The following is a 26,965-nucleotide window of genomic DNA, read 5'->3' as shown; positions in this document are numbered from 1 at the left end:
CACTCGGCACCTACCCAGGGCTAGAGAACGGAACGGAGTATCACCATTTCCTCCCAATAGAACAGCGCTCACTTCCTCCGAGCTGCAGCAAGCCCAGAAACGAAACCCGAGGAGTGAATTTATTCGCACCGTTGCTTACGGGGCTGTAACGATTATGTACAAAGTATACAAATAAACACATAGTACATCACACAGCTGCCTCGCAACATTTAACCAGTCACCGACCAGCCTTCAAGGTTCAGTCACCTCGTGAGCAGTTGCCTGCCCTGAAGCCAGCCAGAGGGTCTTTATGTGGTCGACTCTCAGGAGAGCCCTTGCTGCATTGACGAAGTTGAGCATAGAGAAAAAGGCAGAAATTCAAGACAAAACGCATAAAAGTTACAGATATCGTGTATGACTTTCTGTCAACTGATTGGCGACATGGGGAAAATATTATGTGGGCTACCGTGATTGACTAAGAGACTCGTGCTGCGTGAGTGAGGCGTATACGGGGGGGGGGGGGGATAGGCTCAAAGAGGGCTCGTGCAACACAAGTTCTTGTGTTGTGGTTTTTTTTGTGGACGTTAATGCAAGCGCAAATATATCTCAGAAAACAACCAATCTTCTCCCGAATTCCGTTGGTTGCTGGAACACACGCCATACAGAGAGTGAGATGAAAGATGAAATATGAGATGATGATGAAATTAAAGACACGAGCAGCAGAGCAAACTAACGGATGCTCACCTGGGCTATTTGCATAAGGAAGCTGACGGAACTCCTTTATACACGTCAGATAAACTCTTTAATTTCTGTAAAACCACTGAGTATCAATATCATTTGCAATCTAAGGACGTAAGATTTGAGAACCACTTAAAAATTTCGATTGTTTATTAGAAAAAAAATTCACAAAGTAAATGCCTTTCGAAGCTGGGTTTACAGTCTAGATATATTTACAGAAAATGCTCTCGTTCATCTTTGGTCTTTGTGTGCATTTGGATTCGCTCCTGTTTAAAAAAAAACGATACAACTTACGCCACATATTTTTCGTACATTTCTTGGTGCTCAGGTAGCGGTCGTTTCACTGCTAGATTTGAAAAGAGACTTCAACTTAATATCCTTGAGGCTCTTCCCCCCACTCATGTTCTCGCCTTCGTCCAGAGTGTCCGGTACTTTGATACCCTTCGTTTCCGGCAGTAGCACAGCAACGAGACCGCTGGAGATCGCCAAGACCGCGTTCAAGCTGTTCGGCAGAGTGTAATGAGTGTACTGACCCAGCTCCCTGGCGAAAGGAGCCAAGATGGAACCGACTCTGGCGGCAGTGGAACACGATCCGACCGCTATGTTGCGAACTACGGTCGGGAACATCTCAGTCGTGTATAGATACAGAAGTCCGAAAGTTGCGTTCACGAAGAACTTGCCGATCATGGCGAACGTCACGACCAACCATTCGACATCTGCGGAGAGAAAAAAAAAAGAAAAACTAGGGTCAATCTACTTATATATAAATAAAATTGATTTTCTGTCTGTCTGTGTGTGTGTGTATGTTCTCTATATAAATCTACAATTTTAGATCGATATCGCCAAATTTTTCATATATACCAAATGGGACCCGACTTGAACGATAGGCTACTTTAAAATTTCGTCAGAGCAGGGCAAATGCCCCAAATGGGCAAAAAACCATACGGCAACAATGGTTTTTGGGCTTCAACAATCACTTTCCGAACGTTTACTTTGGTTACCGTGGTTCCCTAGCAGTGCGTTTCAGACGTGTATATGCCTTTACAACGGTTTGTCACTTCTTTAATGCTGCCAGTATATTTACAATAGTTTATGCCTTTATAATGGTTTGCCACTTTGTCAATAGTCATCAGAATCATCATCACTTTGAGGGTAAGGCAAAAGATGATTCCCATAGAAATCAGTGTTAAAATTTCCGATTTTACTGTGCAAATGCGGTAATTTAGTGGGGTTTTCCGCCACATCGGTAATTTTAAAAATTGTATTGAATTCTCGATTTTTGAAATATTCAGTTCGCTTAGAGATATACGAAGTCCAGAAAATTAAATATGAAGTAATTAGCCGGACCTATTTTTGAGTTGAAATCACAATGTTATTGCATGGATATCCAACTTTTTTTTTATATATCCTCTCAATCACCAAGTTCTCACTAGTGTATACAACAATAACACTGATGGATATATGTGTGATCTTGTGTTTTCGGCTACAAGTGATATTGAGATTTTGAATCTTATACATTAAATCGAATATTTATGTAAAGTTCAACTGTGTCGTGTGACATAGCTGAATACGTAATAATGCATATTTTGTACATTGTGTGTCGAGTTTGGCGTAATTGCGGCCCCCGGGAGAGGAGACACAATGATGACGATGGATGGCACAGCTCTATATACAACCATTTCGCACCACTGACATAGGGACATTTAATTTTTAAAGAAAACATCTTGAGCGGGATTGCTCACTCAGCGTCAGATTAACAGATCTTGTCGTATAGCCCAATGGGCCAGGACGAGGCTTAGATGATATGTATATCCTCTCAATCACGAAAATTAATATCTCCGTATTGTCTTTTAATCCATTCATTTCTACGTTTCTTTAAATCTAGATTTGTTTCTTTCATGAGTCGCGCAGGAAGTCCTCATATTGGTTACCTTAGACACGGTTTGTATGTCCCTCACAGAAAGTGGGAGATATCACGTGATCCAAAAAGCTTCATTGAAGAAAACCCGGGCAGCGCCGGGTATTATAGCTAGTAGAAAATAAAATCAGTTTTTTTGCACTTTACACAACATTGGAAATGGGGGTTTTTCTCTTCCCACAATGCATCATCAGTAAGCGAAAAAATTCACGAACGATCATGAGGGTGTGTCACCGAGCGCGAAATAATTTGCCAGTATAAATAGGTGAGGATGCGAAATAGGTAGCGAATTTAAAATGCAACAGAGTTAATGGGGTCCCAAAAAAATTTTGTTGTCTTCCCTGGACGCGATTCTTGGTAGACACAACCAATTGCTCCTTCCCCAAGTTCACCTCGGTATAATATCCAAAAATTCTCTTTATTTGAAATACACAACATTGCATAATCGTGTTTGTGTAAACAATGGTTGCGAGTTTTTTGTAAGTATCTACTTCTGCATGGCCCCTATGCTACCTCCCTCCTTTCGTTAGGTTTTACCTCTAATCAAAAATTTCATCTTGGGAACCACATTTTTACCATACTTCAAATGAGCATCCTACAGTATTGGAAAGCTAATTCGTGGATAGGAAATAGGAAAGTTGTTGGTACGAACTGGGCTGATTCGCGCATGTGCAAGTAGGGGCTACATGCCAAAGGCTCCTGTCTTCATTAATTAGTCATGGTCGAATGGGATGAATATGTGCTCGGAATGAGCTCCGCCACGCCCCCTTTCCTCAATTAACCCATTTTCATCTTTCCTTTAAGTTTGCGTCCTATCTCACATTTTCACATACAACAAGGAAACCAGGTTTCTACTTACTGTAGGGGCGAAGTATTCCGCCCTCTGTGACAAGGTGGAGGCGCGTACACGGGGAGGGGCTCAGAGGGCTCGTGCTTCCCCCCCCCCTTTCCCCACGATAAAAAATCAAAAACACTTTTAAATATCGTGGTATGAAAAATTGATGTGTAAAAAGAAATTAGTTTTTTTTTTGCTATCTTAATCAATATCGGTTAATTTAAAATGCTTTCGAAGGTTTATTTATTATTTTCTATTATTTATTTTATTATTATATTTATTATTATATATATTTATATATTATTATATATATTAATTATGACACTCATAATTAGTGCATTATTAGGTTTACTCATAAAAATTTGTCAAAATTGAAACGCGTCTGTGAACAAAGCAAGATAAGTGGAACGTGGTGCGGAAGAAAACTTGAGTGTGAACTGTGAAACTCTAAAAAGTACAATGAGTTACAGTTTAACAGTTACAAAGATGCATACAGTATTCAGTATCAAAATAAAACTTGTTGCAAGCTCCGGACCAATTAAGCGATGCCAATAGTGAAATACAACAAATATGCTACATAATATGGTGAACTGAATACTTGTGAATGGTCTTGCAGGAAGAAAAACAGCACTGAAATCTCGTAAAGCAGTTATTCCCTTACCAGGAGGTACGACCATGATTGCGGCACACGACGCTCCACAGACGAGCATCCCGACGATGAGGGAAGCCCTCCTTCCGACAGTGCGTATTGAGAAGTACAGCGTCAGATAAGACGGGAATTCGATGGCGGACGACAGGAAAAAGTTCAGGTAAGGGTTTCCGCCGAGGTCATTGGTGTTGTAGGCCAGACTGTAGTATACGTACGAGTTCACAAACCTACGGTTAAAAAAATAAATTATCGTCCTAGAATTTACTATGCATCCGACACCGCCCAGCCCCCTCATCCGGGGCAATGGCTAAAATTGACAATGGGCAATTGACCTGGGCAGTGCACCGTATAAAATGAAATGAATTTACTATGGCTTTTGAACTAATGTAGTTGCTTTTCTCTGAAATTAAGACGTTACACAACCACTTCTAAGAAGGAACAAAATCGCGTAAACATTATTACACCGCATCGTATTCGTCAAATAAGAAACCCATCATCATTGCGTAAAACTCGACAAGCGGCTTTGAAAGTATTTTCGTTTTCACGTATCTCCCTCATAATTATGAAAGAGATAGGGAAAATATTATTCTCGTTCCAGTAATTGCGATACATTAACAGCACCGGACTTGCCAACCTGAGTAAGCAAGCGGACATGCAGAAAGCTCAGCATAGATGGAGGGTGGGAGATAAAAATCTAAATTTCAAAACATCAGCTTTTTTAGTATAAAAAGAGATCTCTGAAATTGATATTTTTCACATTTGCCTTACATTTTTGATGCAGTACAATCCTCTTTTGCCGACAACAGCGAAACAAAAAAATTGTCTTCATGTTCAGGGTATGCATACTTTATTATACAAGGAAAAATATTATTTGGCCGTAAAAGAGGGGTGACCTTATGAAGCTGGTTCTACTGTATTTACAAACGCAAAAAAAAAATATATAAGAAAATATCTAAAAATCGTATAAAGACGAAAGGAAAGCGAACTCTGGGAGTAACGTAGAATTAACAAAGGGTATATGGTACTTTAAAATATCTAGTTTGTCATGTGAATCCTTTCTCCTATACATATTTTTAACACGAATTCCTAAGAGAAGCGTGAAATTCGTGCACATCTTCGCAAAAGCATAAACTCGGCAAGCGTCTTAGCCCTAATAACAAGTTTGCGCTCCAATTGATGTCTCGGAAATCGCTGGGTAATGATCAGCGATTGGCTAAAGCGACGATGCTGACGTCACACTTTTGGTCAAAGATGGTGCATACATCAGCCTATAGCCACTTCAATAGGGCCCTTATCAAGTCGCCTTATATCAGCCTAGAGCTCCTTGGAAAATCAGGCCGACTCTCAACCCCCCCCCCCCCATCCTTTGAGCAAAAATGTGACGTAGGTAATATTGATACAGCCAATTACTGTTCCCTATCCTGCTTTTTTTCCAACGATTTCTGAGACATCACTTGGAGCAGAAAACAGTTCTTTGCTAAAACATGGATGATGGATGAGTTTGCTCTCCTTTACGGGGGGGAGGGGGTCCTTAGATAAGCCCGGTATTTCAAGAAGCATTACATAATACTGACTGATTACGAACCCGATTACCCTGATTTGTTTTGAAGGACAACGAAATTTTAGGGCGAAAACTTTTCTTTTTGTTTCTTACTCTCAGAGAGAAGCATATAATTATTTATTCCTGTCCTCTGAAGTTTCTTAGCATTTATCACGTGATGTCTGCGAATATCGAAAGATTTCTCACCAAAGATAGGCCATACATAATATCCTCTTCCTCATCTGCGGCGTCCTCACCAAATCGACGATCGAACTCTTCTTGTCTTTATTCTGAAAATAATGTACGTCATTTTTGGGAGAAAAGAAACAAAATTGCGCAATTTCTGTAGCAAGCTTTTTTTAAACCCGCGGCTTGAAAGTCATTGCACAATACATTAGCGTTTTAAGACCACAGATAAACACACGCGAAAACTAACTTCAGCCGACAATCAATCACTGCACGATCGCCAGGGTTCGTGACGGGAAGCCATCACAATATCCACATGACTTCACAGAAAATGAAAACCTCTGCTTTAACCACGTGTTATTCCTATTCAGACATGAATAGAAAGAAAAGATAAAAAAAAAAAACCTGACATTTTTTCTGTGTGCAGGAACAAATTAAAAAACCCATCAGGCAAGTAGTTAAACCTTCATATCTTAGAAAGTAATACTGCACAGATAAAGTTTAATTTTATCTATGGATAGATGTACATCAGACCATTCCAGCACGTCTTCATAAGCCTTATTGGAAATCAGACAGGGCCGTCTTGTACATTGACGATAGCAAACAAAAACGTATCTACTTATATGTCAGAACGTGCGACAGTGAGATCAACACAATCCTGGCTAGTTTTTGGCTGACTTCGTTTTTTATTTAGTTCGTGAACACTTCCATTTTTAAATAATGGAATAAGATCGAAAAAGTTGAATTTAACAAATTATTCACAACCACTTACTTTTTCGACGGTTTCGAAGAACGTCATAAGGTTGGCGACATTCGTTTCAGCCAAAGTCGGGTCGTTCTGTCCGCACGCTTTGGAGACGACTTTTTCGAATTTTTTGGCTTCACCTCGAGCTTTTAGCCATCTCGGAGATTCCGGTACCAAACTGCGTAGAAAATGGACTTGATTTCGTGAAGTCATCTCTAAAGCCGGGTCCACACACTGCGCTACGCGATTCTGAGCTGCGCAAAACCGGTTTTGGAGGGGTGATTACGCAAAATCGACCATTAAAGATAGCCCGAGCAAAACCGGTTTTTCTCGCTGGTTGAAGCTGCGTAGCTCTGAGAGTGTGGATCCGGCTTTGGAGAAATTAATATACAGGGTGTCCTAAATTGTTTGCATTGACGATATCTCTGAAACTGTTGACTTTAGAAACACACTTTGAATTACAAGATGTTTTAAAGTGACGTGCAGTTACTTAAAATCTTAAAATTTGTGAGCCCACAGAGACTGCATAAAAAGGTAATTTTCTTTTTTTTTATGTATATTACGCCTCACAAATTTTCATATTTTACGTAAGTACACATCATTTTAAATTTTTTTGTATTTAAAAGTGTGTTTCTAAAGTCAACGTTTCCAGAGATATTCACTGTGCAAATAATTTTGTGACACTTGGTATTTTTTTTTCTTAAAGAAATAAATCGGAACTACTGCTTTACTTTCAAACCGAATACAGTTCAAGTTTTACCGCCAATGGAATTGCCCATATGAGGGGGCGGGATCGTGTCAGTCTTCATGAGAAATTAAAAATTACATATGTAAATAAATATCCAGGTAAAAGTAAATCGATGAATGGGAAAAAGTGGAACTAAACACCGTCAAATGGGGGGGGGGGGTGAGAATTGTCAAAATTTCACTTTATTTTGCTGTGGTACCAATTATTCCCTTCAACTTGGAGAAACCTAATTTTGTGTCATTGTTACGCAGCCCTTAGTGTGCAATTATTTCCTATAATATCAAAGAATATCTGTATTGTGAGAGTAAAAATTGTGACAAACCCAGCATTTAAAATTGTGAATCGAAGTTAAAAATTTTAGTTGAGTTAATCGACTCGATCAATTCGATCAGAACTTTTATCAAAACTTTTTGCGAATTAATACAATTTTAAAAAAAAAATCGATTAGTGATATCTTATAAATCATGTTTTGTACAGAACATTTTAGATAAGTGACCATATTTAAAAAACATGTTTGAATCAATATTTTGATCAAACTAGATTCAAAACGAAAATTGATGATTTCAGTTTCAAATTGAGTTTGATGGGAGTTTTATAGAGAGAGACACGACCAAAATTTATTATCTCCACTATGAACAGTAGTTTTTCGTATTCTTGGAAGCATCAGCTCATCTCCTCACAAGTAGGTTACCATTCAAAAGGAGTTTCTAGGAAAACAAGCAACAGTATAACCGAAAGTAGTTTCGAAATTAGAAATAATAACCAAAAATAACAATAATAAATAAAAATTTAATATAAAAAAAAACAAGAGAGATCGAAGTGAAGAAATTACATGTTTTGACAAAATATGTTCAGCATATTAAACTGCTTGAAGCGGGCATCCTTAATTTCTTAACCTATTCCTATATTTGTTTTTATCTACCGAATAGATGAATGAAATGAATAAAATGTATTTGGTCACAAAAAATATTCGATTAATCGATTAAAAATTTTTGATTGACCAGTTAAAAATTTCAATCGATTCCCAGCCCTAAAAAAAAGTTTAAAAAAATAATGGGGGGCCAAGAATACTTCCTTGTGGGACTCTACTTATGACACCTGTCCAATCAGAAAATTCTCCATTCTACTAAATTCAAACAGTTGCCCTCAATCTCATTTAAACGCTTCAAGAGTTCACCACATTGAACCAACACCACCTATAGAATAAGGCCTTTGCACGAAACTCGTGACGTCACTGAAGGAGGCCATTTCACCTATTGCCATTGGATATATAGCAGACCGACGCATGCGATATCTTTACCTTTTTTGCAATATATCCAATGGCAATAGGAGAAATGGCCTTCTTCCTTGACGTCACAAGCTTCCTTGACGTCAAAGCCTTAGTCGCGCGATTATAGAAGGTTCCAGATTAATTTTCTGGACACATGCTGCTTTTTCCGATGATACTCGTCCATCCACTTAGCCAGTTTTCTTTCGATAATAATTTCCGAACTCTTCGAGAGAGAGCTCGTCAAACTTACTCGACGATACATAATTAGACACGGTTTCTATACTATCCTTTCTGAATATCGAAACCTCATTAGCAAAATTTCAATCCCCTGAGACGATACAATCAGCAACACTATTCCTGAAAATCTGTGCAACTGGCCCCAAAATTGCTAAATTTTTTTTGCATAAAATTTTACCAAATGAAATTGCTAATATCATATAAAAAATGCACTACACACATTTAAACAGAAATAAAAGACCAGAAAATAGCGAAAATTTTTTCTGGAAATATTTTGGAGTAAGATTAGGATTTCCCACTCCTTTCTGATAATTCTCACCTCTTTTGACGGTGAACAAAAAATAAATTTGGTGCAATGAAATCGAAGATCGAGCTTGCTTAACACCACCTATAGAACAAGGCCTCCATATGAAGCGTGTGACGTCGTCACTAAAGAAGGCCATTGGATATACTGAAAAAAGAGATGAAGATATCTCATGCGCCAGCCTGCTGCATCCAATGTCAATAGGTGAAATGGCCTTCAGTGACGTCACGAGCTTCGTGCGGAGGCCTTCTATCTTTAGGAGGTGCTGGCTTACTTTAGTGAGCAGAGACCACTACGTACCAGCAAATGCAGACGAGAGGCACAAAAGGAACTACCATGGCGACTTGCAACCAGATCCAAGACCTGACGAACCATGCTAACGCGGGCAACGTCACCAATCCGACTGTCCAGCCAAGTTGGATGGCGATGCCGATGGCGTCTCTTTTGTCTGGCCCTGTAACTTCTGTCACTGTGCGGAGTAAAGACAGCGATTCAGATTTTCGTGCGGTATCGGGCGTCCTTTTTTTAAAATTTTTTAATACAGTAAAACCCTCTAAGAACGGTAATACATAGCAATGGCTGGCCACATTTTGTTGGAACCGAACGTGTCCCATAGATTGACATTACAGGTAATCTCCGAACAACGGCTACTTTGGACATGGAGTCGGAAAAACAAATACGCATAAAACAATTAGAAAAATAATTTTCAACATGATTTTCGACGGAATTCATCCCCCCCCCTTAACTCTATGGGGGGGGGGGAAGAATTATGTACGTTTCCTTTTCCTGGGTATAAATGCTAGATGAGTACATTGATGGCAGTGGATAGGAAAAAAAGACACTTAAGTAATATGTGAATGTGCCGCGGGTAACTTAGTGATCTAGAAACAGCGCTTCAAGTCACTCAAGTGATCTCTAATTGTGCTGCTGGTCATCTGAGAACGTGCCCCTTAGTTCATTCTTGCAAAATTAGGTTTGAGATCGCGGGCCAAATCAGATAATTCCGAGGGTCACATTTGGCCAGCGCGTCATGGGGTGAGTTCAGCGGTTCTCAACCTTTTTTGACTCCCTGAACCTTTTTAAGTAAAAAAATTCTATGGCGAAGCCGTGGCCCCGTAGCCCAATTTTTTTACTTATTTATGAAGGTTAGATTTATTTTTACGATTTGAAAATGTTTATAATTATTATTTTTTTAATTTTACTGTTTTTATTTTCTTCGAGCTGCCGCGGAACCCCTGGAGAGTGTACAAAGAGCCTCAGGGGCTCCGCAGAGCACCGGTTGAGAAACGCTGGTCTAGTTCATAGTTTCTCAAACCTTTTGTTTCATCGCTCCCCCTTCTTCAAAAATTTTTTCTTTTCATCGTCCCCAAGCCAACCCATAGGAACCTATACTAACCCCAAAGCTTCTACCGTCCTCCTTGAACTTTGAATTGCCCCTCAGGGGGGGGCGATATTTCCCACTTTGGGAGAAACTGGTCTATTTGAGAGTGGGTGGGAATAAATAACTCTTTTTGGTGGTTGCAGGTACACCGTCTTGCTCTACATTAGTTTTTCTCGCCAAGTCGTTTCTGTTGTGTTGCACTGCAAGCCTAAATTTTAGGATGCTAAAATAGCGCTCAATATCGGTTAAAAGGGCTACAACTATAATAGATGCTTGGTCAGCCAACACCTTCTATAGCAAAAAGCCTCCGCGCGAAGCTTTGACGTCACTGAAGTTGTCCATTTCACTTGTAGCCATTGGATATAACAGGCTGACGTATGCGAAATCTTTACCTTTTTTTGCAGTATTTCCAATGACTATAGGTGAAATGGATGACTTCAGTGGCATCACGAGCTTCGTGCGGAGGCTTTCTGATATAGACGGTGTTGAGCCAGCACACATTTCGGAGCAATCAATTATTGTAATACAGTGTCAATATAATCGTACATTCTAATGTAACCAATTATATAATTATCGTAATCAATTACAGAACGGATTATCATTTTACATGTTACACAGATCAGAAATTTTAGTTTTTTCCCAGAAATATAACGGCCACTTCCAAATAGCGGCCTCATCTTTACGGTCCCGTTAGTGGTCGTTATTGGAGGTTTTACTGTACATACACACAATCATACATCACGATGACAACAAAAACACGCACAAATACCAGCACTGTGTGGCCTCTAGGAACTACTGCCCATCCAGCAGGTCGATAAAAACTTCACATATGAGTTTTGTCACATACTGCCTACATTTATATTTGTGTATGCCAATGCATTAAAAAAAACCTGAAGGATGCTCTTATTGAAGTGCAACCAAGACTGAAGTTTTTTTGTTTTTTTTTTTGGTGCTTTGGTATTTCTCTACAACAGTCAAATCGTCAGATTCTGTCACGACACACAGACTTCGCGTATACCGTGAATACATAATACAACTACTACTACTAAACCGTACATGTACTTTGTAAACATTGCTCTCGGGCAGCGGTTCTCAACCCTTTTGACTCGCAGAGCCCTTTTTGGTAAAAAATTTCTATGACGGAGCCCTGTAGGCATAGTTTTGATTTACTCATCGAAGTTACTGATTTATTCTTAATAATTTAAAAATATTTATAACTATTAATTAAAATTTCTTTTCTTTTGTTCTCCTGGAGCGTCCGCGGAGTCCCTGGAGAGTGCACACAGAGCCAAAGGGCTTCGCAGAACACAGGTTGAGAACCACCTCTCTGGGGTATTGGGAATTTCTAACGAACTGGTGCATGCCGGAAAGTTTTGGGTGTGTATGCGTGGTATTCATAATGTCAGAGTTGTGTGTGCTTCGTGTCCGACAAGTGCTGGCAACGTAATAAGACTGTATAACAATAAAAAAGAAAAAATAAGTAAGAAGAACTCACTCAGCACGAAGCCAGTGGTTGTGAGCCCAGTTCTTCCGAAAGCCTGGAAGAATCTCAAGATGACGAACATGAGGTAACTCTGAGAGAAGATCGACATCAATCCGGACACGAGCGTGATGACGTAACAAACGACCACTGTTGGATACCTCCCGACCCTGTGACGAAATACAAACAATAATAGAGGTTTTTATTGTATTTGATGAGGAAGCCGATTTTATGATTAAATAATGAACTAAAGCTGGGTTTTCCCTAGGAGCAAGTTTTCTGTGTCGCGAGCAACGTGAATCGCCCATCTCGACACGTCATCCACTCACCAGTCAGAAAAGCAGTATGACAATTTTCCTACAGAGCGCAATACGGCTCACGACAGCGCTTTACTTCGGGCGTGATTGGCTGACTGCTTCTGGAAGAGTCAAATGCGTCGTGCACCGCGATCTTCCCATCATTTTTGTTGTTTCCTTTCCCTCCCCTTCAAACCGGAGTATACAGACGCAGAAGAGACTCACTATTGGTTTATAGTTCAGTAATTATATTGGTTATTGTACTAATGTGAATTTTCGACCGAAGATATAATCATAGAACTTTCTGCATGCCTAATACTAGCTGTAGCTTCTCGGTCGAGGCGACTAGTTTTTCTCGGCGGCTGTTAGCGATCTTGAGGCAAATGCAATTGGACGTTCACTTAAACAGGCATAATATGTGATAATATTCCGGATAGACCATATGGACTAGCATCAGTAGCCAAAGTCACTGGAAGTTCTGGAGTGAATGGTATGATTACTTGGTCACTAGCAATTTCAAACTTGATTTTTATCCATGCTGCTTCACAATCAGCTGCCCAGTTGAACGGAATACCTTTCTTGAGAAGGTTCTTTAGTGTATGAAGTAACCTTGATACATGCACTCTTGATGAATTTCGAGTAATACATAACTAAGCTTAAAAATTGTCTCAATTCAACATCTTTTGGTCTGGATTTTGAACAGCTTGAATCTTAGCTGGAGATTTGTTCAGTCCTTTAGAAGTTATGACATGTCCAAGGTATTCTACACTTTTTTCAAAAAAAATTTACATTTGTTGCATTACATTACATGCAAATTATATATTTTCGTAATTTATCTAGAACGTTCAGCAAGTGTGTTGCATTCCTCGTGTCTTGCCTTGTATGATTAAATCATCAAAATATGTGCAATTACTCCATCTAAATCTTGAACAAACTAATCCATAAACAAATGAAATTCGTTCGGTGCTGTTTTAATACAAAAAAAACAATCGTTTGCCAGATAGATACCTCGATGTGTAGAGATCGTTTTTGAACTTTTGCACTGTCTTCGTCGACTACTAGATGCAAATATGCTTTGTAGATGTCCAAGGTGCAGAAATATGATCCACCACGTACCTTGTTGAATATGTCTTCAATCTTGGGCACTGGGTGTCTGGCATCATGAAGTTGATTGTTTACGGTCACTGTAATCAGCCGTCTTACAGAACCGTCAAATTTTGGCACGATGACAAGTGAAGTTCCCCATTCTGAATGATCCACTTTTTCTATGATCCCTTGATCACACAAGTTATCCAGTTCCTTTTCAACTTTTTCACGCAACGCATATGGTACTGGATGTGGTTTAACAAACACTGGTTTGGCGTCTTTCGGTAACTTCAGGGAGCTTGTATAATCTGGAAACTTGCCCACTGTCTGTTCAAACACATCAGAGTGACAACATATTCATTGACAATACTAGGAACAGATCTTTTTACAGTACAACGTGGGAATATGCTTCACACTTGTGAAATCATGAATATAATTTATGTTGATGTCCAATTTACGCATCCAATTTCAACCAAGGACAGGTTCTCTCTCTTCAAATTGACAAGGTAATTGTCAATCAAGGTAACCTTCAAAGCGACTTGAAGATTGATTACTTGAAAGCGATCTGGATTTTCCACATGTTGAGCACTATTTCCTTCAGTTTCGCTTTTATTTTTCCGTTTCAGGTACTCTGTAATGCATATTCTACTTATGGAATGATGGATACCTTTTCGAAGCAAATCTGCATGAGAGCTTGTGTTTCACTCGACAGTTTTGACTCTGGTGGTTGTTTTTTCCGCAATAGAGAGACACGTTGTCTAACCCGATGTGTCTCAAGTTAAGGTTTCGCTTCCGACTTGCCGATCTGTCACATTGATGTGAAGTTGATTTCCGTCGCGAACTTCTATTGTTATTGCATTGCACAATTTTATTCACGGTGGAACCGTAATTACTCTCTTGTAGAGTTCTCTATTTTCAATTTTCGAAGTTTCAATCGCTAACACAATTTTTAGTGTTTCGCGTTTTTAGTGAACGTCAGTTCAGCTTGTAAGATCCTTTCGCGGATTCCGATGTCCTGTAATCCTCGTATAAATTGAGCACGTAGCACAAGATTGATGACAGATTTTGAGCACTCTGCATTTTCACAACTGGATTCGAATTCAGCGATTTTCGAAAGTTCATTTAATGTAGCGATATAATTCGAAGTCGACTCACTTGGGTGTTGTGTACGACAAAGAAACTTGTGTTGTTCCGTCAAGATGTTCACCCTTTTGCAGAGATGATCTTTCAAGATATTTAGCAGGTCATCGTACATCTTCGATGAAGGGAGATCCGGTGAAGTGAGACTGGAAAAGCAGATGATAATACTTGGATCCGAGACAGTTGATTAACGCCATTTTCTCGGCTTCGGCGACGTCTGCTGTTGAATCCGTGAGTCCTTTGAGCTGGAAGTAATTTTCGAGTCTTTATACATATATTCGCCAAAACTTTCGTTAGGTTCGTCGTAGCATTCAAACGAGATCGATTGTGACTGGAGAAGCGTTTTCACGTTGACGCTGGTAGAGGGTGCTGGAAAAGTTTTGTTTAGCTTTTGAGAAGAAATTATTTAAAACGGTTACAAGATGGTCGATGTCGGCCATTTTCGATTTCTTTCACTCGTCACCAACTTTATTGTATGATTTTTGATGAGGAAGACCATTTTATAATTAAATAATGAGCTAAGCGACTTTATACTATTTTATTGAGGACAATATTTACACGGACTCATTCCCGGCATGTTGTTATTTGCTCTCTGTTGCCACCTTCGTACAACATAATAACTGCGTATTTTCAGGTGTTGCCAGATACATAACAAGGTTTTTGCAAGTCTTAATACAAGCATAGGAGGAACAATATCACCAGACTTTCAATAGAAGACGACGCTTTTGACCCTCAGCAATCTGGCAACAGTCGTCCGCTAGTAGTGCGGAGTTTTTGTAAAATAGTACGGCAGCTCAGTCACTTATTATCCAAACAGCATTGGCAACACGAAGAAAGAACACCGAACCATTTGCCATGTGAAAAAAGAAAGTGTAATTATGTGAAAAAGAAGAACCGTTTCGAGGCAGTCTGCAAGTGTGTGTTCCGATGACGAGAGTAGCAAAGAACAATCTCCACAACGAACTTAATCTCAATTTCGTTGAGCTTCCAACCAAAATATTTTAACGATTGTTGATAACATTGAATGTCATAAAATTATGTGTAACTTTCGTAAATAATAATTTATTAATTAAATTTAAATTATTTATTATTTAAATTTAAAATTAATTTTCGTAATTTTAATAAATAGAAGAATATCATAATAAATGCGACTATACCTTTTCTTTAATAATAACTATCGTCACTCTGGCTGACCGTCGTGAGGTTGAGTATCGATTCGACGTTTCTCTTACACCAACGATTGTCTCGATATCGCTTGATGATGCTAACCACTGGTATTGAGAAACGTCGAGTTGATATTCAAACTCAAGACGGCCGCTTAAGTCTTAGTCTGAGAGAATCTTATAATTCGCTAACAGAAAAAATACTTTACCAATCGGCCATTTGTCCAAAGAAGATGACGGAAATCAAGAATCCGATCATGTAAACAGACTTTGCCAACGAAACCAGCCATTCTCTGCCGCAAACCAGATCCCACTAATGAGAGGTTAAAAAAAATTCAGTCGGTGAGTATACACACACACACTTACTAACTTTTATCGCACGTACCTTTGGAAAGTGACGCTGTTGGATTAGAGAGAGTTGGAAAGGATATACATTACAGGGAATCAATCTAAGGGACATTTTAATTTACTGACCTTCAAAAAGTAGCATTTGAAATTGAACGAAGTTGAAATGAAGATGCACATGAAGATGTATCATTTATTTTTAGTTTTTGCCTTAAGAAGGGGGGGGGGTTGATTTCAATTATTCTATTGAAGTCCAAAAATAGGTGAAAATTGCACAAATATTACTTAAGAATAAATTAAACCTATTTCTTCATGTCGACTGGAAACAAATCACCTTTAATTTTTTTTTTGGTATAAGTGAATTTCTTTTATCCAATTTTCAGCAGGGTACCAAAGTTTGTCCCCTTCGTTCGGCCACTTCCTATATAATCCTGCCTTCTACTTACAATTAACTTCGAATACAAAGCTTGTTACAAACGAAAAGAAATTGTTCTGATTTCACCAAAATTCGGACAGCTACGTTCATGGCCCTCATACCCTGGAGCAGGGCCCCTAGTCCGGGACCTTTGGTGGGCCCCTCTGCAGTGAATTTAAAGCGGGAAAAAACAAAAAATGAGAATCGTCCTGAGAATACGTCCAAATGTTATACTAATGTAAATGTAATATGTAAAATGTTAAATGTAATATGTTTGCATTTTATTGCGTAAAAAATTACCTAATACAGAAATAATTCAAACAGTAAATTATTCATAATAAAATTATGAATTGAATAATTATTTGTTTTCACTTGGCGTACAATTTTGGCTAAGCAAAGTTTTAAGAGGTTTTCACAAAGTTATGATAATCCCTAAATAGAAGAAACAAGGCGCCAACAATCAGAAGCATCACTCAGAATATAGTTAAGAATCTCAGCGCATTCTACTAATTGTTGTGAATAATTCTAGATCAGAACCTCACGACAGCACAGAAACTCAGCCCGCCAAATAATTACAACTATGAAAATAATGCTTGTCCTAAAGTTACCCCAATTTACAGTAATCTATTTGATTACGTTTCTATACAAATGTTGAATGTGACCAAATTCCAGTGACACGTAGTCGGTATACCTTGCCAAATATCGTCAATTCACAGTAAAAAAAATGGTTCATGAACGTAAAATGAGGCTTTTCGAATTGACGTCATAATCATCATCACTATGAAGGACAAACACTGGATAATCCCCATAGAGATCAATGTTAAAATTGCCGATTTTAGCGTAGAATGCGGAAATTTCGTGGAGTTTTCCGCCACATCAATAATTTTAAAAATTGAATTGAATCTTTGGTTTTCGAAATATTGAGTTCGCTTAAAAATACGAAGCCTAGAAAATTGAATATAAAATAATGAGCGAGACCCACTTTTGAGGTGGATATTCATGCAATAACATTGATTTCAAATTTTTATTTATGTCTTCTCAAGCGGGAAAATGAGTATAAGCGGATCCCGTATCGTCTTATATTATCCAATTGCATCAATCCATATAGTAGTTTAGGATGTTTTTAAATTAATTATGGGCCCATATATAAATTACATTGAAGAAATTCCGCAGCTTTAATCAAGCATTTTTTGAAGGAAAAACAGGCAGATCGATAACTTGTGATTAAAATAAAAATCGAAATTTCTAGCTCCCATTAAAAAGAAGAAAAAATGATTCATTTCTATGTTTCTTTAATTTAGATTTGCTTCTTTCATGAATCGCACGGGAAATCGCCATATTGGTTATCTTGTATGTCCCTCAAAAAAAAGAGAAATATCACGTGATCCAAAAAACCTCATTTATGCTCTTCATCTCTCCCTTTGAGTACTTACTTAAATTCCGTATGCAAAAAGCGTCCGGTACAAGAGGCCAGATTGTGTTTTCCCAGGATAACTTGAAAATCGGCCGCGACAGGTCCTTTAAACCGGAACGTTTGGTCACGCACACGCTACCAAAATGACACAGTTTCGGTTTGTATGGAATTTTAAAATTCACTTCCGATTTCATCTTTGGCAAAACGTATTGTTATAACGCGTGCCATTATTAATAACAACAGCAGATTTACACAAATAAATTGCGCAGGGATCAACTATTCGGATTATTTTTGAGTACAGAAATTGCATTGGGAGTAAGAACGTGTAGTTTTTACCTGACTGACTATTGTCTCCTGGTAGAAAGAGAGGTCGTAGTGCCATTTGTCGCAAGGGATCGTCGAATCGTTTAGCGAAGATGCGTTGGAAGACGACGTTGTTACTTGATAGTGACATTGGTCCTGTTCGGTCGTCGTGGCGTTTGCCAGGTCGACGTCGCAGCGGAAGTCCATGTTCGGTGCCAGGAAAGTGATGGCGAAGTTCTGCCAGACGCCGACGATGTTGACGACGAAGAAAAGGGCGAATATCTTCTTTTGGAAAGGCCCGAAACTGCCGACGACGTCGAAGAAGTCTCTCTCACCCTCTTTTACCTGCGAAGCCGTCATCTTTTGTGATCAGCCTTGGACGGACCCTGTCGGAATAGTGACTATATAATAAAACGAAACGCGACGCACGCGTCCTCTATAATCTCAAATACTATACGGAAACCGGTCGTAGGGAAAAAAAATAATCTAGAAATGCGTATAGTGTTTCTTTGGCTCGTTGTTTACCGTTTATATCCATTTTTCATCAACCTCGCCCCCCGGAGCTGGATCTTATGCGTCGGGGGTGGAAGAAGGAAAAAGTTTGGGAATCTGGTTTATATCAATCGAATCCAGTGGTAGCTGCAATCGCTGACTGTAATAAGCGTGGCCGCTCAAGGGTAATAAGTCGAAAGGGGCGATACATTGTGTAGGTTCCTTCCCGTATTCACGGAATACAACGTAATTCACAGGATAGATCAATTACTCTGCTCTTTTGTGGGGCGGGGGTTAGCCACCCTTCCCTGGATCCGCGCCTGGGATATACCAGATACTATTGCTACTACTAATTACTACTTAACCTCACATGCTCCTCGTACACATTCCTCAGCGAAATTTCTAACGAATTGGCATATGCCGAAATGTGTGTTGCGAGTGTACGTGTGGCCTAACGTGTTTATGTTGTCAGAGTTAGGCTTGTTTAGTGTTCTTGCTGGGGTTGCAGTCTTCCATATTTTGAGGTGAAGACGGTAAATGCTTGAATTTTCATGTCATGTAAGTATGATGCTGATGATCCGCCTTCTCTCTGCTTTGGCTACTCTGAAAAACTTCTAACTAACTGGTGCATGTCGGAATATGGCGTGTACGTGTGAATTTTACGTGCTGTAGGCTCTGTGGAGAGACTTTTTCAAATCTGAGAAGTGCTCGCATTCGCTCATTAAAGTTAGAAACCACAGTAAGCCAACTTTAGCCCACCACCATCAGTGGAGTCCGAACCTGGATTCTCGCGACATGAGTCTATCGCGATGGTCACACGACCTCATAGCGGCCGTGCCGTTGAACGCGGGAAGCCTGCGGCAGATTAATATCAGGGTTCCAGTGTGAATCTTTCTTCGTCAACTTCGATCCCCTGAAACTCAGGGCCTCGATAGCCTCTACGCGGTTACGGTACCGACGGCAGGGTCGCAACTAGATGCTTGGTCAGCCAGTGCAAGTACGCATTTAGGCCCCCTCCGGTAATGCTGAAGGAGAGGTTAAAAGGTTCCCCCTAGGACTCCCCCCTAGTTGCGGCTCTGCCCGACAGATTTCATGACAGGGATGCCCAACCCTTTCTAGACCGTGGGCCAGATATGCGATGGAGCTACCGTTCCGCAGGCCAGAAACTAATGTACCTATCGTGTTGTGTGGATTGATAATTAGCCGTTTTTTTGAACCGTCAACCGGAGTTTGTGCACCCCTGTTCCATGATGACATGGTGAGCATTCAGGGTTTTGATTCGCAGGAAATTCCCCGGGGCTGTGAGTTTCGGAGAGGAGCTTCCACAGATTAACTAATTACGTTTAGAAAGATCTAGGCAAAATTTGTATAACAAGAGCAGCGGATGTTAATCTACCCCAGGGCCAATTTGGTCCACTATACAGGAAGCGTCAATCGGCAGAAAGTGATGCATAATGGGGAGGGGGGATTTGTTATTCACGTGGGAGGATACTTGTGTTTGCCAACGCATATGCTGTTTTTTCATACAGGGTACATACTGCATAGAGTGTCCCATAAATTCATAAAAGAAATTGTGAAGGTGTCGGTCTCTTGAATGCGGTTTACGAAAAAATTATTCTCGCGAAAGGGGACTTTTTTTGGTACAGAAAAAAAATAGTATTTAAAATTTTTGTTGATAGAAGGCGCTGCACGAAAGCAAATCACAGGCAATATGCAAAAAAAAAAAAAAAAAAAATCAGAGTCCTATAAACTGCCGGGTGTACGATTAACAGTTACTATCACTTACGATGTTCATTATGTTGTTGACATTGGTGAATACAAATACAACGCCACAACAGGCAAATTGCCCAACGAGGTGGCTGACTTAAGAACATCATGGATCCCCAAGCCATTTTTTGGAGGCCCTACCTACTACTGCTACACCACACATGCACTAAATTTTTGTTTAACTGTAAATATTCTGCTTGTTGCGCCCATGCCAGAAGCATGAATGTGTAAATTTCTAAAATGTGGCAAATGACATTTGAATTAGCTTTACTGCACCCATGTTATTGGGTGCGTATCCCCTCGTTTGGACTTGTCCAAACTGCTTCGTAACATGTATTTCAATAGGGGTTGAAAACATTCGCGTTTGTGCAAATAGCGAAATGTCGCGATTCAACCAGCGGGGGGTAAAGAGAAAAAGTGTAGATTTGCGCATTTATGCTCCTTGCATGAAGGGGAACGATATTATATCGTAATAACTGAGAGCATAAAAACACCGAATAAGCTAAGTTCCCGTTTTAGTTCCGGCAAAACTCTTATGGGGTCATTCAAGTATTACGTCAGCATCGATGGGGGGGGGGTGTTCCGATTTGTTGACTTTTGATGACAAGGGGGGGGGGGTTTCAACGATGCTTACGTCATCAACCACCCTTTATGAAGGTATGAAATATTCTTAATGCATCTTATAAGGTGCGCCAAAAACGGAAAAAAACCTTCCGCTAGCACCGTCCGTTATTGCACCCCTGAACTAACATTCTCCTTATTGATAAGTCCCCTACATAGCCACTTCAACGATCTCTACGATGTTTCACGGATCCTTCAAGTGCTCAGGAAATGTGTCCGGGTCGCTTAAGTGCTCTGGAACACTGTAATTATGTCACGGATCACTTAAGTAATCTGGGAATGTTCCGCGGGTAATTTGAGTGATGTAAAACCACACTGGGGCTGCTTAAGTGCCCTAAAATTGTGCCACGTGTCACTCAAGGGATCTCTAAATGTGCCACATGTCACTCAAGGGATCTCTAAATGTGCCACGGATCATTTAAGTGTTCTGGAACTGTGTCGCGGGTTACTTAAGTGATCTTTGAGGCCTACTTCAGTAATCTAAAAATGTGCCACGGGCCACTTAAATGGTCTGGAATTGTGTCACGGATCATTTAAGCAATTTGTAAATGTGCAGCTTAATTCATTTTTACAAAATTGGGTTTAAGGGGGCAAACCACATCAGATAACATTCGGGGCCACATTTGGTCCGCGGGTCAAGGATTTATCATATATGGCTTAAGTGGTGGGTCGCAATGAATTTCTTAAAGAGAAATTTTGAGTTCTTACCCTTCGAATGGCATTAAAATTAACAGAAACTGATTATAATGACATATAAATATATTTTCTTTCAAAAAAAATTTTTTTAATATTTTTTGCATTTTTAAAAAATATTTCCTTTTCGTCTGGGGGGGGGGGCACGAGCCCCCAATGCCCCCCTCCCGCGTACGTTTCTCATCCCACCAATATGCGTTAGGAGGAAGGGGGCAGCGCTGACGAAATTTTTCTGACAAGGAGGGGGTCAAAAATGGCTAAAAATTTGCTGACGTAATACTTGAACGGCCCCTATTGAAAAAGTAACAAGATGAAAAAAAATAGCTCGTGCTCCATCTCACACATCATAATTATGCGCTCGATGCAGGGTCGCAACCAGGAAGGGAAGGGAAGTGGGTTGCAGTGACCCTGGTGCCCAGGGCACTTGATCAGGAAGAGCGCTTAGTCGGGGCCGGAACTAGGCGGGGATAACTGGCGGCAACTGCCCTGGGAAGAAAACTTTAGGGGGGGAAAAAACAAAAATATATCGTTGTAAACATCGAATTTGACAGGGGGGGGGGCGGCGAAACCATATTTGTGCAAAAATCCTAATTATAGCCCCGCGCTGAGAATGTTCAGTGTTTTCCGTTCAAAATTACGCGAGCGGGTGGGTGCAACAATGGCCCCCGGACGATAGAGTAAATTTTCGCTTTAGTTACGACCCTGCATCGATGGCGGGTTAACCTACGAAAGGTGGCCTCAATTACATCAGCGTGTGCGCAGATTTTTGGCTAAGTTGAAAATATTTTTTCCTTTCAATATTGTTTTTTAAAATTTCAACCGTGTTTGTGGTCACGTGTCCCTGCGTACGACCCTATACTTTATAGGCGGCTGTAGTATTTCGTGAGTCGATGCATAAATAATCCTTTCCAACGTAATAATAATATACACGCTCCAATGGCTAAAGTGAAAGTGGGTCGGAAAAAAACCGCTCGAAGCACGTTTTCGTTGCAAAATTGACTCTCTATTATAATAACAATGAGGAAAAAGTTTTGAGTTGTCACGCAGGTTAACGTGCCGTCTGGTAGGTCGAGAAGGACTACGATACAATGTTTTGAGGATTGGGGTGGGAGGGGGGGGGGTTGCTAGACACATCTAGTATGTACTGTATTTTAAAATTGTTTCAAAAGTTTTATATATTGTGTTTTATAAAAGTATCCACTAGTACAGTCGACGCTCGCTATAACGACCCCACGTTACAACGACCATTCCATTATAAAGACTGGTAGGATAAGTCCCTAATTCTTTCTTATACAGTAACGAATATAACTATGTTTTCTTTGCGACATAACGACCCCGATGTAACGTCCGTTTCACACGGAACAAGGGGGGTCGTTACAACGAGTGTCGACTCGTTATACAAGAGTGCTTAGCATTTTGGAAAGTGCGGGCCACTTCACTAATTTGAAAACTTGAACCGCGTCACCTAATTATGTAATCTGTAAATGCGTCGCGGGTCACTTGAGTGATTCTTGAAATAGTGTGCAACAAATCTCTTTAAAGATCCGTAAATGTGCCGCGGGTCGCTTAAGGGGTCTGAAAATGTGCAGCAGGGCACTCGAACGACCTGGGAATGTGCAACTTGGTTCATTTTTACAATTAGGTCTGAGGTCGCGGGCCACATTAGATGACTCCGAGGGCTACGTTTTACCCGCGAGTCATAGGCTGAGCATGTATGATATAAATAATGTAAGTCTATGTCTGGTTTTTTTCCCCTTCAGTCTCAAAGGCACTGATAAAAAAGCATTCTCGTTCGGGTGGGGGGAGAAGCTGGCTTGCTAGAGACGTCTGGTGTAAACAAGATTCATGGGCCGTACTCAGAGGTGGCGCGACTTATTATCGCATATTCATGAATTGAAGTGTTTTGGCCGAATAACGGTCCAAGCTACATTTTTTGCGAAATCGGTTTTCTAAGTGAATAACGTTCCTTATAGCTTCCGTTACACGCTCCTAAAATAAGTTCCTATAGAAACCAACCGATTTAATTTCCATGCACCTTCACACAGCTGCAATCCATACAAAAAAAGTGTTTCCTTAATTCAGCACTGGTTTTTATTGTCCCTCCTCTTTTGTTTGAATAAACGACATAGACCGTTGTTCGGCCAAACGCTTCAATTATTCTGGGGGCAGTGGCGCCAAGGCCGGGGAATCCCGAGCATCGGGAGAATTTTGTAGCACGAGGCTGAGCAACCCCCCGAATTAATTCATAAATCGGAATCTCCTACACTCGGGTCTAAACACTTCCGACTACTCTGATCCGGCAGCAGGAGACTCAGAAAGTTCCTTGGTGTGTGGGCTCGAGTTTAATTTCTAAATCTCTCAGGGTGGCAATTCATTGACAATTTACCGGCAACAGTTCGTCACAAGAGGGAATGAGTTATTGAGCAAGTGAACGAATATGGGAACGAGTTGGTGAATGATGAGCTAGTGAGTGAGCGAGTAACCGTATGAATTACCGAGCGAGAGAAATTGTATGAGTAACCGTCAGTCAGTCACAAAAGTGTACCTACGCCCTTGAAAAATACATTTAAGAAAACAAAACAAAAGAGTATTATGTATGCAGTTACTTTTCTGATATAAAGAAACGAATATCGAATTCACGCATACACAAAAATAGAAAACACATTCATTCAAAATATGCACATCGCAAAAGTCTACATACACCAATGAAAACGTAAGAAATGTGGCACAAATTTCTGCATTTTTAAATAATTTAATACTTTGTGGGAGTAAACACTATCAGAGTTTACTACCGCCAACAATCTCTCTTAGGCATTTACTTATCTAGCGTTATTCAAGACCATGCTTTCGTCAATGCTTCCATCAAGCATTCTGTTGGAAATATATTTATATTACGTCGAACTCTTTTCCTCCAAGTTCATCCTATAAATTATCAATCATTTTTGCCGCACCACAGTCATTGTTTACACACGAGGGCTAATTAGACCGGGACCTACAATTTATTGCCGATTCCGAACGGCAGTCTTTTGTATACTCACCGAGAGTTTGGTGCACTAACCCCTTGGTGTGGGACTCACTGTAGCAATCTTTTCTGTGGTCCTGTTTCAGATCATCGCCATGTTGAAAGATCCATCGGTTTCCAACATAATGCATTGCAACATCTTCAATTGTTGTAGGTAGTTCATATAGTACTTTCAATGAAGACAAATTTTCCTACACCGACATTGGATCCCAAACCATTACTGTACGTTACCTACTCGATTGTGGTGGTGAGATTTTGAAGTTTTGTTTCTTCATTTTTCGTGCTATTTTATTTTTCTACGACTGCCGCTTCCGAAGACTGACAGTTCTCTTCTGTTGACAGACAATCCTCAAAATCATTCAAAATCCTTTTGAATGAATTGCTTCTCAAAGTCTCGTCTTCTTTTTCCAATTTGTAGGCCACGAGATCTTTTCTTTAGCCACGAGATCGGAGAACTGTTATTATAGATTCGAAATGTGTGCCTGGTCGTTGCTGCAATCAATGTAGTACTGCGACAATTCAGAAGCAAATTATTTTGTATTAAGTTTTTATTTTCTCAGAGCCAATCGCGCATTACGGCCATTCAGAGCCCTAGGACAACCACTACGATAGCAATTAACCATATGACCGGTAGACTCGTAGTTCTTAATAATAGTTGTGACAATGTGAGAAGCTGCTTTCGACAACAATTTTTAAAATCTCTCGCCGCAAGCGAGATTTGTTTTTCTTTCCACAGCTTTGTTACAAAATTTCTGAATTCGATTGAGATATCAGTAGAATGGCTTCACGTGAATCTATTTCAACACAAAACACTGATAAACAGTACCTTGTACCAGGGCCGCAACTGAGAGGGGGTAGGTGGGCCTATTGCACCGACCGCTGTACTATACGGGGAGCCAAATTCACCCTTTAACTGTTACATTATACGAAGCAACCAAAATGTTTGCTTGCCCCCTGTGTAGTTGCGGCTCTGCCTGGTACTAAGAGATCCAATACGAGTCTTGCTTAATATATTCGCAGATGCGTGTGAAATAACAAAAATGTGACTGACTGCTGCATGTAGACTTTTGTGATGTGGTTTTTGAAGCATTTGCATATACTCACGAATCCATAATCTTTTTTTTGAAAAACTAGTACAATACAGCGTTGTTTACACTATTGAAAAAAGTAATTTTCCTAAAACATTATTTCCACCTTTGGCCTCAATAATGATTAAAATATTAGCATTTTGAAGGGTTTATGCATGCGACTGACAGTATGAGTGATCAAGTGATTCGATGAGCGACCGAGTGAGTGAGTAAGTGACCGTATAAGTGAATGGGTGAGTGAGCGAGCCAGTGACCATATGAGTGACCAAGTGAATGGGTGAGTGACAAAGTGAGTGAGTAACCAAATGAATGTATGAGTGACTCACTCTCTAACTACCTGAGTCACTTGATCAATCACTATCTGGCTCATTGACCTGCTCATCCACCCACCCACTCACTGTCACTTTGTCGGTGAATTTTCCACCTCTTACACTCTCCTGATTCTGGAAATTACCCTGTTGTCAATGCTGTTTGTCGCTGTTGTACACGGACCACACCCACGAGAAATTTAATCAGAATGTTTCGAAGTCTCCCATTGGTCATATCCAACACTCACTTCCCCTCTGAAGGCGCGAGCATTCGGTTGGTGCCTTTTTCGTGGACGATCGATTAGGATTTCGCCAACAACCTTATTTGTGATCTGGCTTTCATTTAGTTCGATCGAGTTTTTAAAGGCAAAGAAACAAGATGTACATACACAACAAAAGTTTTCCAACAAACTCACCTTTTTTGTGTCTTTAGGACGGATGATGATGTTTGTTAGCTGGAGCTGGTGCAGCAGTTTTTTTCGATTACGATGACATTTGTGTGATTGATTGGGGGAGAATCGAGTTGCGGGAGAAATTTAAAAAAAAAGATCGTTCGCTTTTCGATCGTCCAAACGACGATCCGAAGAAAAAACGCGTTTGGGAACTTTCAAGAGAAAGTAGTCGGTGTCTCAGAAACACGCACAACAAGTAATAGTGATGATTATAGTGTAACAAATGTGTGGCGAGAACATCAAAAAAAGAGGCCGAAGAACGTCGAAACAGGAAGGGAAAAAGTTCGTTGGCGATCGGTGTGTGGGTCAATAAGTCTGTGGCCAGTTCTTGTCGACGGGTCACTGAACCT

At 40.1% G+C, this 26,965-nt stretch overlaps 1 protein-coding gene across 1 annotated transcript; it reads right to left on the bottom strand.

Annotated features, from left to right (window-relative positions):
* Positions 1–849: 849 nt before the first annotated feature.
* Positions 850–26,965, bottom strand: LOC149066989 (organic cation transporter protein-like). Its single transcript, XM_089252865.1, has 9 exons — positions 26,580–26,965; positions 18,206–18,558; positions 15,905–16,008; positions 12,026–12,180; positions 9,450–9,618; positions 6,618–6,768; positions 5,867–5,949; positions 4,132–4,346; positions 850–1,433 (listed from the first exon to the last, which is right to left on the bottom strand). The coding sequence occupies exons 2-9, from the start codon at positions 18,530–18,532 to the stop codon at positions 1,042–1,044; spliced, it is 1,596 nt and encodes a 531-aa protein (XP_089108991.1). The 5' UTR covers positions 18,533–18,558; positions 26,580–26,965; the 3' UTR covers positions 850–1,041.

The sequence above is a fragment of the Pholcus phalangioides genome, unplaced genomic scaffold, assembly GCF_987345545.1.
Source record: "Pholcus phalangioides strain wild (caught in Gottingen) unplaced genomic scaffold, Ppha-v1.0 ptg000031l_1, whole genome shotgun sequence".
Taxonomy (NCBI): Eukaryota; Metazoa; Arthropoda; class Arachnida; order Araneae; family Pholcidae; genus Pholcus; species Pholcus phalangioides.
The sequence above is the reverse complement of the archived record's forward strand: the minus strand, read 5'-3'. Positions and strand labels throughout refer to the sequence as shown.